Source organism: Miscanthus floridulus, chromosome 11 (genome assembly GCF_019320115.1).
Source record: "Miscanthus floridulus cultivar M001 chromosome 11, ASM1932011v1, whole genome shotgun sequence".
Taxonomy (NCBI): Eukaryota; Viridiplantae; Streptophyta; class Magnoliopsida; order Poales; family Poaceae; genus Miscanthus; species Miscanthus floridulus.
This window is the reverse complement of record NC_089590.1, coordinates 87,854,039-87,869,958: the sequence shown is the minus strand read 5'-3', so window position 1 is coordinate 87,869,958 and position 15,920 is coordinate 87,854,039. Positions and strand designations below refer to the sequence as shown.

At 44.2% G+C, this 15,920-nt stretch overlaps 3 protein-coding genes across 4 annotated transcripts; all 3 read left to right on the top strand.

Moving 5' to 3' along the window:
• Positions 1–2,205: 2,205 nt before the first annotated feature.
• On the top strand, positions 2,206–3,859 carry LOC136491508 (thioredoxin-like protein CXXS1). The gene is made up of 3 exons (XM_066487838.1): positions 2,206–2,487; positions 2,960–3,082; positions 3,447–3,859. Exons 1-3 carry the CDS (start codon positions 2,221–2,223, stop codon positions 3,606–3,608), a joined length of 552 nt encoding a protein of 183 aa, XP_066343935.1. The 5' UTR covers positions 2,206–2,220; the 3' UTR covers positions 3,609–3,859.
• Positions 3,860–4,004: 145 nt separating this feature from the next.
• On the top strand, positions 4,005–5,778 carry LOC136491509 (uncharacterized protein Os04g0629400-like). The gene has a single exon (XM_066487839.1). The coding sequence runs from the start codon at positions 5,115–5,117 to the stop codon at positions 5,487–5,489; it is 375 nt and encodes a 124-aa protein (XP_066343936.1). The 5' UTR covers positions 4,005–5,114; the 3' UTR covers positions 5,490–5,778.
• A 275-nt stretch (positions 5,779–6,053) lies between these two features.
• LOC136491507 (helicase-like transcription factor CHR28) lies at positions 6,054–14,951 on the top strand. Of its 2 annotated transcripts, none has more exons than XM_066487837.1 (12): positions 6,054–6,252; positions 9,016–9,496; positions 9,595–9,760; positions 9,872–10,020; positions 10,128–10,199; positions 10,286–10,360; positions 10,456–11,566; positions 11,880–12,010; positions 12,887–13,003; positions 13,233–13,739; positions 13,833–14,042; positions 14,568–14,951. In XM_066487837.1, the coding sequence occupies exons 2-12, from the start codon at positions 9,191–9,193 to the stop codon at positions 14,670–14,672; spliced, it is 2,949 nt and encodes a 982-aa protein (XP_066343934.1). In that variant the 5' UTR covers positions 6,054–6,252; positions 9,016–9,190; the 3' UTR covers positions 14,673–14,951. The 2 variants fall into 2 exon arrangements, with proteins under 2 accessions (XP_066343934.1, XP_066343933.1); XM_066487836.1 differs by having other exon boundaries at positions 12,782–13,003.
• The last annotated feature ends 969 nt before the right edge of the window (positions 14,952–15,920 follow it).

The following is a 15,920-nucleotide window of genomic DNA, read 5'->3' as shown; positions in this document are numbered from 1 at the left end:
GCAGTTTCCTGATGGGTTCTGTAATTTGTTTTTTTATTAGTATCCAAAAATCCTTCCCGACATTCTTCCGACACATCGATGTGACACCAAAAATTTTCATTTTGCGAACTAAACCCACCTTTAATTTGATTTTTTTTGTTTCGGCCTTGCCCCATTCGTACACTGCTACTACAGTCATTTTTGTCCTGGGCCCAGGTACACGTACAGCTGCATGCGGCCCAAGTGCAAGCTGCGGTCCGCGGCTTTGCGAGCATGGGGGCCCGTGAGAATCCGCGGCGGCGTCTTCCCTTCCAGTTCCATGGCGGCGATCGGAGGGCTTTCCACGCGCTGCGCCCTGTGACCTCGAGCGACGAGCAACTCCTCTTCCTCACGTGGTTTAGCGATCGCCAGTCGGTAAATGTATGTACTCCTACGCACCTAGTATGGTTTGGGAACAAGGGCGCGTTTAGTTCCAAAATTTTTTTGGCTTTTGGCTACTGTAACACTTTCGTTTTTATTTAGCAAAAAAATATCCAATTATGGACTATTTAGACTTAAAAGATTCGTCTCACGATTTCTCGGCCGACTGTATAATTAGTTTTTTTTCGTCTACATTTAGTACTCCATGCATGTGCCGCAAGATTCGATGTGACGGGGAATCTTGAAAATTTTTGGATTTTGGCTTGCATCTAAACGGGGCCTAAGTTGTGATTATATGTTTCCAGTTTTTTTTTCTTTCTAAATCACTGTCTAGAATCAAAAATAATGAATTAATGGCATTGATTTCTGGTCGAATTTGTGCTGCACTGCACTTTTGCATTTCATACAAGGCAACAAGGAAAACTTCGTTTATTCTGAGTTTCATTTGGCTGTTTAGAAAACATTGATGGTTTTTCTTACAGTGTACGCCACCATGTAGAGGGGCTGTTTCATCTTGAATGGTATGTCCTCGTGTACAATTGATTTCGACATTCCATGTGTGCGCGCCAACTCATCCATTATGTGTGGTCCTCCACTAGATGGACTTATGCACTTAGTGATTGGGTTAAGCCGGTTTTTGTCAAACTCAATTATTGCTTAAATCATACGGAATCAGTGCATCAAGTGAAGGCGGGGTTGTTTCTCATCTATTTTGGATCCTAGTGCTGTCTGTACTAAGGATATAACATTTAACACACCATCCATGCTTTGGCCCCGTTCGCTTCGCTAAAAAAACAAGCCGAAACACTGCTCCGACTGATTTGCTGAAAAAAACGGATTATAAGAGAAGTGAACGGGGCTTGTCATGAAACAACTAGAAGTAGAATAAATACTATACGGAAGATTCTGGATTGTGTTTCTGCATTAAGTTAGTAGATAGAAGACAGCTTCTAGGTGCCTTATGTTGATAATTCTTTTTTCAGTTCTAAACACGCAGGGTTCAGTGAAGTGGCACCGAAGTAATACTAAACTCATGAGGCCCCATGTTTTGGTGATGCCGTGTGCTACCGTTGATTTGATGTTATGCCATCTTAGCAGCCTATTCGCTTGCTCGTAAACGATCGTAAATTTTCAGCCGGGAACAGTGTTTTTCTCTCACCCCAAACCAGCCAGCAGTAAATAATCCACGATCGTTTACGGCCTCCCGAACATGCTGTAGGTAAGCAAAGCTGCCTTTTCCCCTACCGTCGACCGTCCTTGTGGATCTTCTATGTCTACTCAATTGTTTGTTTAAAAACTGATGTTATTGTTAGTTACATATACGACGATTCCCCATAGTAGCTGAACATACTGACACATGGGGTATGTTAAGCAAAGCTTTAGAACGGGTGTACTGGATGTTCAGACAGATCAGTGCCAATAAGATTATCTGTTCAAATACAAGAAGATAACAATAGCAATGCCACATGAGAATAGAGCACTTCCATTTACACCCTACGATGTGGATTTGAGTTTGATTGGCACGTTTTATTTTGCAGCTTCTCACCTGGATAGGCATCAGATTAAGATGTTAATTAACGCTACAATCTTTCAACTGATAAGCATTGATATATAACACGTGTCAACGGACGTGTTGTCGAAAAAAGCATTGATATACGATGACATGCCTCTGGTTTTAATTACTAGTAGCAATATCTTTTATGCGGTTCACACAAGGACATAGAATTTTTGGAATACTGCATAGGATCCTCCTGACTCCAGAAAACTCAGATCAGATCAGACAAAGTATGGGCGGACCCACCAGCTGTACGATATATTCCCATGCTTATCTTAGCGGAGTGGATTGGCACTCTTTTCTTTCCTGTAGACAAGCTGCAAATCTTTTTCTTGCTGGGGAAGGGGTCAGGGAGGAGGAGAGTAGGAGACCAAGAAGAAGGACAGAGAAGGGGGCAGAGGCTTTGCCTAGCTGGTTGGGGCTCTATGGAGATCCAGCGCCACCAGGGGGTGGGGAATTCGAAGGTTGTGAAGGTTCAGAGCGAGGAGGCATGGGGTCTGTTCACCGATCAAGCAAGCAAAGAAGGCCGGCCTGTGGGTTCCCCTCATTTCCCCTTTCCTCCCCACCTCCTTCTTTTGGCCTGGTTCTTTTGCTCTTGTTGAGATTCTGTTCCATTTTCAAAGATCTAATGATCCCTTTTTGATGTTTTGGGGGGTTTCAAACTCTCGACCATTTCTATTTGGACCATTCTTTATTCCTGTTTACAATTGTGCTAGAATGATAGATGTGCATATCATAACGCCATCGCTTTTGTGAGATTATACAACTTCGAAGCAACTTGATCTCTGCATATGTGGTCGTGCTCCTTGTTCTTCATATTCATGTAGCTGTTCGTGTACCCTTTATTACATCTCTTCGTTTTGCTAGCAAAATCAGTAGAATTTGGGGGATGTTAGCCTCATGGCAGGTGCTCTGTCTTGCTAGTGAACAGCGGTTTTGCACAGATGTTCTTTTTAATCCACAGAAAAATTAAACTTGACAAATCTGTCCCGCTATGTTGAGTAGGTTGTTGCCCATTTTGGGGCATCATGGTGTGTGACGTCCCTGTCCATGAACTACAAGTTTGAGGAGCTAGCTCAGACCCACCCTGAGGTCTTGTTCCTCTATGTGGACGTTGATGATGTCCAGGTAACAACTCTCTGATCTTACAGGTCTTATGTCTTGGATTCTCTAACAAAAGAAAGGAACTCACATGGCCACATGATCACATTTCTTCCCAAGAAATAGAAAGGGGGAAGGCAGGGAAAGGCCAAATTTTGGCTTTGATATCGATCATCTTTTAGAATCTCGATCTTGACGATCTATAAATTTAACAATACATTTTTTCACCTGATTAGAATTCAGAATCCAAACATGTTGCAAAAAAGCTTGCTGTTTCTCATATGTGCCAGATGACCTCATCTGTATAAGTGTATAGTGCTCTGAAGATGGACTGAATAAGCTAGCTACGGGCTAAAGCCATGATGTACTGACGAACTGTAAATTCATGCAGAGCGTTTCATCCAAGTACGGAGTGAAGGCCATGCCGACGTTTTTCCTCATCAAGAACAAGGAGGTGGTGAGGAAGATGGTTGGGGCGAACCCAGATGAGGTGAAGAAGCTGGTGGACGCTTCTGCTGAACCCTTCGAGACTCCTCAGATAGTCGTGGAATAGTCGTTTCAGACTTTCAGTCATGTCTTCCGAAACTGCTCTGTGAGACTGACCGTGAGTGCTTCTTGGTCAGGCTCTGGATGTCCCAGACTATCCAGTGTCGCCCGTGTGGCCGTGTGTGTGACTGATGGGTGTCGCTTTGTAGCAGTAGCACCCCCAGAGCTGACTGTAGTGTGACTCTGAAGTCTGAATGTTGCATGGTCTGGGTGTTGAAAATAAACCAACAAAACTAGTGCACTTGCCGGTTACTGTAATCCATGCGCCATGCAGTGCAGGGCAGCTTTGTTTGTTGCTTTCCTGGAAAACAAAACAATTTAACACTCCATTGATCTCCAGGTTTTCATCACGGATGGTAGAGTATTAAATTGTAACCCTCTGCAGCATTGCAAATGTGCAAATCCCCAAGGTCAGGCATCATGAAAATCCCAGATTTTGTTTTGGTAATGAAGATTATCATATCTGAAGCGCCAGTGCATCTGCAGCTTTGCATCTGAATCAAAAGAATATACTGCTGCTGCTGCTGCAAAACGTACCTGACCTGGGGCACCACACCTAACAACCCTAGGATTATGGACAAAACTGCAAGCTGTATGTGTGGCCCAACGCAACATGTGGCCAAGCATTGACACGTGCCAGGTCGCATTCAGCTTTTCGCTCAATGATACGCTTATCTTCGCCCGAGCCGAGACACACTGGAGTGAAGGGAAAAGATGGTGGGACGAGGAGGAAGAAAAGGCAAATCATTGTTGGGGAGACCGACCCACGCCACGCCATGCCACCACACCATGGACTGTGCTTGCACAGTGTTCTCTCCATGATCCCATGATCTGTGGCCTTCTGATTCTGAAGCTTCACTCTTTGGTTTTACAGTCAGCAAAGAGACCCCTGGTTTTACTTTTGACCTGGTGTGTCGGCAGAGTAAACCTCTGTCACTGACAAGTGAAAAGCTACCTGCCTAGAACTGCAGCAGATGGATCAAAGCGCCTGTTATCTGTCGCTTGAACATCTGCTCGCTTTCTGCTGGTATCAACTGGTTATTTCTCTGAATTTGTCAGACAGTTTTATGCAGCACAAAGAGTATTGCTTTGCTACGATCCGGCCTTCTGTTGTTCTGTTATTAGTTATGCACACAACAGTTTGGTGACCACACTCAAAAGTACGCATCTGAACCGCTGCAGTGTTATTTGTATATCATCTCGGTGTTGGTAACAGCAAGTAATAACAACCCTTTTCTCACGCTATCTCCCTTTTCTCTCTCCTTCACGTGGAGCCATGCACGAGCGCTAATCCGACAAGCAGCACCAACACCCAAAACAAAAGGCGAGGTGGGTGGCCAAGTGACCCATCTCACTAACCATCACTCACCCTCCATTCTCCTTCATACCTCTTCTCCTCCCTCCCAGTCTCACCTCACTTCGTGCATGGTCTTGAGAGTAGAGAGAGGAGCACAAGAGAGGAGCAGGGAAGAAGAAGAAGAAGAGGAGGAGCAGAAGGCAGCAGCAGCTTCCGATGTGCTGCTACGTGGGCAAGGCCACCAAGATCTTCATGTGCCTGCTGGCGGCGCTCCTCGTCACGGGCCTCATCCTCGGCTTCGGCCTGGCCCGCCACAGGGCCCAGCAGCAGCAGCCGGACTGCCGCTGGCCCGACTGCCAGCAGCAGCAGGGCCTCGCGTACGGCGGCGACCCGCTCCTCCCGGCCACCGCCGGCGCCGCCACCACGCCACCCAACCCGCTCACGCAGCCGGCCGTGGCCGCGTTTCCCGGTGCCACCCCGGCGTCATCGTCCCCGTCGTCCGCCGGCGCCGCCGCGCCGCCCACGGGCGTGCCGTACTTTGGGCCGCCTGGCCCGTTCGTCGTGGGCCTCGGCCCAGCCGCTCATGCGTGAGTCGGGCTGAGCCGCTGCAGGCCTGAGGGGATGCGAGCTGCCTTTTTGACTTTTGCTCGTATAGTCGTAGTCTTCTCCCCTTCTGGAATCAACGTTTGAATATTGTTTATTACCAATTTTTTAATTAGGTTTCCACTAGTTTTTGACTCGTTTCGCTGTACAATTTGGTAAATTACTCCGAACCTCACCCCCTTTTTCCGTTCGATGGCTACTGTGATTACAGATACCGTGTATTATTTCATTAATTACCGATTTCACCTCGGGTTCTCCGGTTCATGTTCGTGCTCTGCTCGTTGCTTGCAAGTTTTTTACCTCGCTAAATTTCAGGGGAATTCATCTGCAATTTCTAGCCCTCAACAAAGCGTCATTATCTATGCCGTTTCATCCCCCACCCCACACGCTTCCTTCCATCGTAATATAAGACGCTTGCCTTCCTTTCTCCGGGCTCGGCCGCCAGCCAATGGAAATATTTCAGTTCCCGCCCGTGCCGTCCCACTGACACGCGGGCCCGGGTTCCACGGGGCCCACTTCGCAGGCATACAAAACTCTGCAGCCAACGCGCCGGCGCGGGTCTCGGTCTCGGTCCTCGCACAGCCCCCGCCGTCACGCACACGAGCAACAATCGCCTCGCCGGATTCCCCTCGCGGCGATTCGCCGATTCCGCCGGCACGGCACGTGCTCCCCCCCGCTCCCGACGCCGCGCCGGCGTGCCGTCTCCCGTCGTCCTCCGCACGCGGCTCGCTCGCTCGCCGATTCGGAGCAGGTAAAGTTCGGCGCTGCTTTTTCGCTCGCTCGCTCCCCGTGGTGCTTTCTTGGACTGGTTCGTTTCCTTCACGGGAAGCTATGGTTGTTTCTACTGCTTTTCTAAGGTTTGTTTTTTTGGACGTGGGTGAAGAGATTTAGGGGAAATGTAAAACGGTATTGATTGGATTCCGCTGGTGATGGAAACGGATGGCGGCTGCCTTTTGCCCAAGATTAGGGCTTTGGGGTTTGTTCGAAAGAGGAGTCGGGGGGAAGGTTTAAGCGATCGTGGGATCGATTGGGTTCGCGAGTTCTGCAGATGTTGCCTCACGTATTTATATTCATCGATTCTTTGTCTCTGTGTAATACGTTTCGTCCGAACCACCGCGCGCTCACAAGTTTGCACCAATTATTGGCAAATGTCAGTCTGATGACAGTTGTCCTGGCTGTTGTGCCGATTCTACTTCGCTTGAATCGTGACCCTTGGAAAAATGATTTTTTTTGGTTGGTGAGTGATAACGGGGATTTAGTTCACTACTTTGGAGCCACTATCAACATCTTGCGCTCGAGCACCTATTTTGGAGGTAGGGTTAGAAACGATAGCCAATATAAACGACGAAGAACAGTAGATCAAACACAGGGGACATGAGATTTTAACGTGGAAAACCCTCTCAAGTAAGAAGGGAAAAAACCACGGACACCGGCCAACAAATCTTCACTATATCAGGTGAGGTTACAAACGTCGGGGATTTAAAACTTTTCTTATCCCAAGATGACGGCTTACAGGAGGTATATATAGAGATGAAAAAAAACTCTAATAGGCGACGAGAAGTTAGCCTTTATCTTGTACATAACTGAATTTGGATCACAACTCAACAAACTCCACTTTGAGACAAATTCCTTCATGTAGCATAAAACGAACCTTCACCCTGAAACAACAAAGAAATACTTCCGGTGTCAAATAGTCTCTTGGACTAAATAGTTATACCAACTAAGCTTAAGCAAAGCTCAAACTTAGTAATAGGATCTGGCTTTGTCAACATATCAGCAGTATTATCATGTGTGCTTATCTTGCATACCTTCAGCTTACCTTCCACGACAACATCGCGAACATAATGGTATTTGACATCAATGTGCTTCGTTCTCTCATGGAACATATGATCTTTAGTGAGATATATAGCACTTTGACTGTCACAAAATAAATTAATGCAAGAATCATCTCCACAAAGCTCAGCAAACAAACCTTTTAACCAAACCGATTCTTTATATGCTTCAATAACAGCCATGTATTCTGCTTCAGTGGTAGACAGGGCAACAACGGGCTGCAATGTTGCATTCCAACTCACAGCACAACCACCAATAGTGAACACAAAACCTGTGAGATATCTCCTCTTATTCAAATCGGCAGCAAAATCTAAAACCACGTAGCCAGTGAGTCCCTTATCAGTCTTGCCAAACTTCAAACAAGCATTTGTTGTGCCATGAAGGTATCTGAAAATCCACTGAACAACCTTTCAATGTTCTTTACCAGGATTAGCCATGTATCTACTAACCAAACTCATAGCATATGATAAATCAGGACGAAAGCAAACCATGGCATACATCAAAGAACCAACGGCACTAGAATATGGAACTCTTGACATGTACTCAAAATCTTCATCCGTATTAGCACATTGTAAAGTTGATAATTTAAAATGAGGAGCAATAGGAGTACTAACAGACTTTGCATCATGCATGTTAAAATGATGAAAAATTTTCTTAATGTAACTTTGCTGACTAAGAAATAACAAACCAGAATTTCTGTCTCTTGTAATCTCCATACCTAGAATTTTCTTAGCAGCACCAAGATCCTTCATCTCAAACTCACTACTCAATAGTTTCTTCAGCGTGGTGATTTCTTTCTTGCTCTTGGCAGCAATCAACATATCATCAACATATAACAACAAGTATATAGGTGATCCATCAACAAATTTAATGTACACACAACTATCAAATTCAGACCTCTTAAAACCATGTGACATCATAAAAGAATCAAACATTTTATATCATTGACGGAGAGACTGTTTCAAACCATATAAGGACCTTTTTAATTTGCAAACATGATCCTCCTTACTAGGTACTATGAACCCTTCTGGCTGGTCCATGTATATCTCCTCCTCAAGCTCTCCATGTAGAAACGCAGTATTTACATCTAACTGCTCAAGCTCAAGATCTCGCATAGCAACAATACCGAAAAATATACGAATTGAACTATGCTTAACTGGAGAGAACACATCATTATAATCAACACCAGGAATCCGCTTCGCTTCGGCCGAAGCCTCCCGGCGACGGGTCTCGCTTCACTCCGGCAGAAGTTAGCCTTTATCTTGTACATAACTGAATTTGGATCACAACTCAACAGGTAGTAGTAACATCTTGCGCTCGAGTACCTACTATTACTGACAAGAAACTGTCAGTCTAATTAGCATAGGTAATATCCGTCTGATGGCAGTTTTCCCGTTGCTGTAGTGCCGATTCTACTTCGCTTCAATCGTGATCCTTAGAAAAAAAAAATCATTTTCCTTGGCAAGTGATAACGTGGGTTTGGTTAAATTATTTGGAGCTAACACCTTGGGCTCGAGTACCAACTGTACTGTAGTCTTGTACTTTCTTGTAGCCAAATAATAGTTTCTTGTTGTGCTAGTGTTTTTTTATAATTATTAGAGTTTCACTTCAGAATTTGCATTATTGCCTACTCTGACACGTGTAGCTGAAATATCGTTTGCCATCTTGGTGCCACTTGCAGGCTAGCTAGTGAGATCTGGTCACAAGTCTACTGAGCTGCTTGAGGCTTGGTGCATTACTTGCTCCGAGTAACAAGCCATTTGCAGGAGAAAGTTGTGAAGCATGCTGATCTCGATTATTATACTTGGTGATTAAATCTAAGTAAGCAGATATCCGACAAGACAGATTCAGCACACATGCTTCCAAGCAGTATGGACATTATTGACTTAAGTTCAGATAGCGAGGATGGGATCATTGACCTGTCTTCTGACAGTGAAGAAAACACTCTTTTTCTCCCTTACAGAGAAGAGGACGTGAACTATGATGATCCTTTTCGCCTGTCTTTTTTTCCTCACAACACAGCACCTGACTTGAATAGCATGGAAGAATTCGATGATTGGCGCGTGGTCGCAAAGAAAGAATACGATGACTGGTTTAGTACAAATGCTTCATCCTCTTATAGCCCTGTTGAGGATATATCAAACACTGAGGTGAACAATAAGGTGAGTAACAATATCAAGAGGACTCTTTCAATTATCAATAACAAATGGTTCTGCAGCAAAACCTGAACATTTTCTATTCTCAAAATGTTGAACATCAGCTTCCACAATCTTTCACCTACGGAAGCTTCGTTCCTCAATCATTTGCACCCAGCCATTCAAGTTTAGGTGACAATAGGATCAAGGAAGAGCCCTCTATGACGTTTAGTGGTTTTCAAAGATGCTCTGCCAGTGGAAACGGGATGCCTTCATCTACAGTGCCCATAGGTGACATTTTATTTTACTATCCTGAAATATTATGATTTGAGTCGTCCTACAAAAATGGTTTATATTTGTGCAAGGTGTGGATATTAAGACAATGTTGTTTCAAACTGTCAGATGATATCTTTGTATATGGAGGTCCACGTCAACATCGGATCTTCCCTCCGCCAATGCCATCTTCTATTAATGATACAAAAGTTGAAAATGACGTAGAACAAAGGCTTTTCGGTTCTGATGAGAGAGCTGTATACGAAGAAGCCCTGAAGGTATAGGTCTTTGATTGATTTATACAGGCATGGCAACTTGCCATCTTCTGATATTCTGTTTTAATCACTTGGGCGAATCTTATTAATGTTACAAAAAATGAATGCAGCATATCACTCATGAAACGAAGGAGGAAGATCTGCCCAAAGGTGTTATGTCAGTTTTACTGCTTAAGCATCAGGTAACCTTTTCTCTAATATCAGTTATGCAGTTGCTATGCTTATGCTGGAGGCCCTATTCATTTTCATGTTCTTTTATGTTTGGAAGAAAATAGCATTGGCGTGGATGCTTTCGAAGGAGAATAGTTCACATTGTCCAGGTGGAATTTTGGCAGATGATCAGGTTACTTCTTACTTTTCCTACCATATTCAAATAGCTTTTAATTGTTCTTCCTACCAGGTTCCTTTATGTTTAGCAATTAACTTTGTGTGATACAGGGTCTTGGGAAGACAATATCAACGGTCGCCCTTATACTGAAGGAGATGGTTAAGCAGTCTAGGTTCATGACTGCTGGTTCATACAGTACAAAATTTGTCCCAAACAGTGATTATGACAATGACGATGATGTTGTGATTGTCATGGCCAAGAAAGAACCAAAGGATGAACCCTTGAATGAGCTAGATGATTCTGCACGATTGCATGTTGCCAGCAGTCCTAAGCTCTGTGATAGTAAGTCAAATGCTGCTACTCATAAAGCTGAACCTTATGACAATGACGATGTTGTGATTGTCATGGCCAAGAAAGAACTGAAGGATGAACCCTTGAATGAGCTGGATGATTCTGCACGATTGCATGTTGCCAGCAGTCTTAAGCTCTGTGGTAGCAAGTCAAACACTGCTACTGATAAAGCTGAACCTAAGAAGAAGACCAGAGTGAGGTACTCTGCATCAAACTTGAGGTCCAAGACTAGACCAGCTGCAGGAACATTGGTCGTGTGCCCTGCTAGTGTTCTTAGGCAGTGGGCTAATGAGCTCTCTGTGAAGGTTATGGAAGACAATAAATTGTCAGTCTTGGTTTATCATGGAAGTTCAAGGACTAAAGATCCTAATGAGTTGGCAACATATGATGTTGTTGTCACCACGTACATGACTGTGGCCAATGAAGTACCTAAAGAAAACTCTAATGATGAGCTAAAGGACAGTGAATTGGATGGAATATGTCCAGAAGTTTCCATCGTCAGCAAAAGAAAAAGGCAGAGCAAGCCAAAGAAGAAAAACAAACCTATGAATTTAGAAGGTGGCCCACTTGCCAGGGTACGATGGTTCAGAGTTGTGCTTGATGAAGCTGAGACAATAAAAAACTACTGGACTCAAGTCTCTAGAGCTTGTTGTGGACTGAGGGCAGAAAGGAGATGGTGCTTATCAGGAACACCTATACAAAATAAAATTGATGATCTGTATAGCTATTTTTGTTTCTTGAAATATGAACCTTACTCTAAATTTAGTAATTTCAAATATATGATCAAGCACCAAATTACTAGAGATTCAGTTCGTGGCTATAAGAAACTTCAAGCTATCTTGAGGATAATTCTACTGCGGCGCACAAAAGGTGAATTAAAGTACTTTGACCATAAATATATATATCTGTATGCATATTGTTCTGATTTATGCTATGAAACTTGCACTGGTGCACGCTTTATTGCACTTGCCAACAAAACTTACTAATCCCCCACTCAATCTGGAATGCATTGCAACCTTGAAAACTTTGTTCAGCATCTGGATCCTGTTTGTGTTTCAGTACAATTTTTAGAAGAGTTCCATTGTGGTTCTTAAATCTTCAAGCTTTTCAGTATATGCCAATGTTGTTGTTTTGTTGGTTGTGATATTGTCATTGATGTACTGTTAAACCGTTGTCCATACAGAAATACTTATAGATGGAGAACCAATCTTAAAGCTGCCACCAAAGACAATTCAGCTGAGTAAAATAGATTTCACCCAAGAGGAGCGAGCTTTCTACTTGGCACTTGAAGAAGGCTCTCGGCAGAAGTTCAAGGTACCTTAAAATTTGCATCATCTTTCTTCAGTAAGATACAAACTTGTTCCCCCTGTCCTCAAATGTAAAAACTTCTTTTTAGGACAACTCAAGCAGGGAGGGAAAAGACATGTACCCCTCAATCAAGCACCTAAATTGCAGTGATTCAACTAAATCAGTAAATCCTGTCTATTTTAGGTAACCAATGCCATAAATGACAGTGTTAAAACCTGCCTATTCAGGTGGATTAGGTCATACTTACATTTGTGTACAAATTTTGAAAGCCAGAAGTCCTTACATTTGTGGACGGAGAGAGTAATTGCTGAAATATTATGCTTGTTTTGAAGGACGGGCCTGGTGCAAGCGGTAGAGTCTTACCGCCTGTGACCGGAAGGTCCCGGGTTCGAGTCGCGGTCTCCTCGCATTGCATAGGCGAGGGTAAAGCTTGCCACTGACACCCTTCCCCAGACCCCCCACAGAGCGGGAGCTCTCTGCACTGGGTACGTCCTTTATTATGCTTGTTTTGCAATCATGGCGCATTATATTTGTCTAATCTCAGAATCATCCTTGCTGGGTTCTCCTTATCTGAAGTTTTAAACATATAAAAAAATGCATGGCTTTGATTAACATGAACCAACTAATTGCATTACCTTCGTTGAAATTAGGCTTATGAGTCTATCATTAAATAAGAATAGCTTAAATACTGAATTCCATTTCTGCCTATAATTTTCTCCTGTTGGTTCAGTTGCTCAGGAATTCATGTCTGACGCTCATGTTGTGTTTGTAATACAGGCATATGATGCAGCTGGGACGATAAGGGAAAATTATGCAAACATTCTTGTGTTGTTGTTGCGGCTTAGGCAGGCTTGTGATCACCCTCTTCTTTTGAACGGACAGGAATCAGATCTGATTGATGGCAATTCTATAGAAAGGGCAAAGCAACTTCCTAAGGAAACAGTGACAAATTTGCTTGAAAAGTTGGAAAGAGGTCCGGCAATTTGTTCCATATGCAATGTAAGCAATTGGGTCACTCAAAATTTGTTACAGGTGCAGTGTATTATTTGTATTACCTCTTGCTCTTGTAATACTTTATTGTATGAAGAAGCAAAAGAACGAGGTTAACCAAGAGATATGTGTGTGACAAAACATTAAACAGTGACTGATGTACTTGATTTTAGCTGAAAATCCTATATAATCCAAAATTTTTTGATGAGTACAATAATTTATTTTTCCTATTTTGCAGGATCCACCTGAGGATGCTGTTGTCACGACATGTGGTCATGTTTTCTGCTATCAGTGTGTACATGAGAGCTTAACAAGTGATGGACATGTCTGCCCCTATGCACTTTGTGGAAAGAAACTAAGTTTTCGATCTGTTTTTACACCAGCTGTATTAAAACTCTGTACTTCGCCAAAGTTGGAGTTTGATGAAAAACCTAGTTGTTCCACAGCAGCGGACAAGTCATCCTCAATCTGTGAAAGCAGTTACATCTCCTCGAAGATCCGGGCAGCAGTGGAAATACTTAACTCAATCATTAAGACACCTGCCCTTACAGCGGGGGATACTACTGAATCAATTCCCAGCATGGCACTCCCTGTTAAGGCAATAGTCTTCTCCCAGTGGACTGGCATGTTGGATTTGCTGCAGCTTTCACTGAACAGCAATGATATACAATTTAGGAGGCTAGATGGATCCATGTGTCTCAACTTGAGAGAACAAGAAGTGAACGAGTTTAAAACTGATCCCAAGGTCCTTCCCTGCATTCTATCTTTTTTTCTTCTTATTCAGCAATATTTACCGACATTTCACAAGTAAATACTGATAATAATTTTTATTCTTCAGGTAAGAGTAATGCTTATGTCACTGAAGGCTGGCAATCTTGGTTTAAACATGGTAGCTGCTTGCCATGTGATTATGCTTGATCCTTGGTGGAATCCTTACGTTGAGGACCAGGCAGTTGACAGAGCACACAGGATTGGTCAGACCCGTCCTGTTACTGTTTCACGGTTTACAGTTAAAGACACGGTGGAAGACCGCATTTTAGCTCTGCAGGTAATTACTTCGGTTGTTGCCTATGCGATCATGATAGTTTTTTTTTTCTACGTAGAGGACACTCTTCATTAATCCACACAAGATTTGAGCATGTGAGTTTAGATTGGCACTGAAAACTCAACAGCTAAGTGTTCGGTTTCAGCCTATAATCAATTAATCATATTTTTTTAAAAGGAACAATCCTATAATCAATTAATCATATTTTTTTGAAAGGAATAATCAATTAATCATAAAAGGTAGCCAAAATTTTCGTGTTTCTCATTTCAATCTTGATTTGTAATCTTGTGTCTTATGTGGTCTCCCAATCTGCCGATATGAAACTCAACACCAGTACTTCAATTTTGTGCTACTTTTTCGTGTGAAATGACATTGCAGCTACAATCAACTATTACCTATGTACATCACATGCAGTATCAATCTCGTTTATTTAACAACTCTATAATGGCCCTAAGGTCTTATGGCGTAACTAGCATTGAGCTTTTCTTGACGTTTATATTGGCTAAATGTGAATATTTCACTGGGCAGGAGAAAAAGAGAAAGATTGTGGAATCCACATTTGGCGAGGATGGTTCCAGAGGCACTGCTACTAAATTGACGATAGAAGATCTCAGATACCTCTTCATGGTGTGATGGCAACTTGTAATCATCCGTAGGGCTGATGACTTTTGTGTGACAATCCTAACGGATAGGCTAGGTTAGAGTTGATCACAGTATCATGCAAGTAGTAGGCATTTTGGAGCTGACGTAGCGTATGTTTGTGGTCCTCACCATGGCTGATGCTACGACCCACTTCCCCAGTTCTGGTTGACCTGACTCTCTTGTAACTATTCCCATGGGATGGAGCTCGTAAGAGAACTCTTGCAATTCCAGGCTTCAGGAGAGAATGTAATTGTGTATATATTCCAGTTATCCTTAGATTCTGGTGATCTGAATATGGCAGTAAAGATATACTTCTTCTGTCCCGAAATAAACGCACCCCTATAGTTCAAAATTTGTACTAGAATGAAGGTAAATATAGGATCTGCATAGGAGGCCGTCTGTCAGCTGCAAGTCTACCAATGGGGGGGGGGGGGGGGGGGGGGGGATTATTAACTTTTTACCATTATACCGATCGGCACCTCCTCAGATAGCACTTTAACAGTTGCCACTACATTTTCACCAATAGATAGAGACAATTGATACAAAATTACCACAGTTGCTCGCGTGGCACGCCAGCCACATAAAGCCAGCGTGGATTCGAGTCTGTGAGTCATGTAAAATGTCCCTCCTGCCCTCGTCCTACTCGGTTTGTCTCTCGGCTGCAAGGAAAAGGGAAAGGGAGGGAGCAGGGTCACTGCGGCTAGGTGCTCGACAAAGAAACTACCTAGGTGCGCCGAGTGTGGGTCCCGGCTAAGCACGTCGGACTACGGTAGGGGGAGGCCGCGATGGCAAGGTGGGCCTAGGGTCGGTGCATGTGAACTCGTCGGCGACCGAAATGCGCTGCACGCGCCTGGCATTCGGTGGACGCCGGTTCACGGCGAGGCACGAAGGGACGGTGTTCCGGCCGGTGCGTCACCCTCACGTGTGCTGCTGCTGTGTTGGCGAGCGGTGGGGGTGCGGCGGTGTTTGGGCGGCGCAGGACAGGGGCCAAGCCGTGTCCGTGCTGTGCGTGTGCGCACTCGCGTGCAGGAGCGTCGTCACGATGGCGGACGTCGAGAAGGAGTGTGGACTCGGCCTGCACCGGTCGGTGTGGAGGTGTGCCGATGCTCTGTGCCTCGCCGTCTTGGGCAGAGGAAGGCTCACCGACAACGGTCGAAGACAGGGCGCGTAATGCCACGCTGGCTCGGTGCCGAGCGAGCCAGAACAAGTTCACAAAGGGTCGCGGTGCGGCGTCCGTGC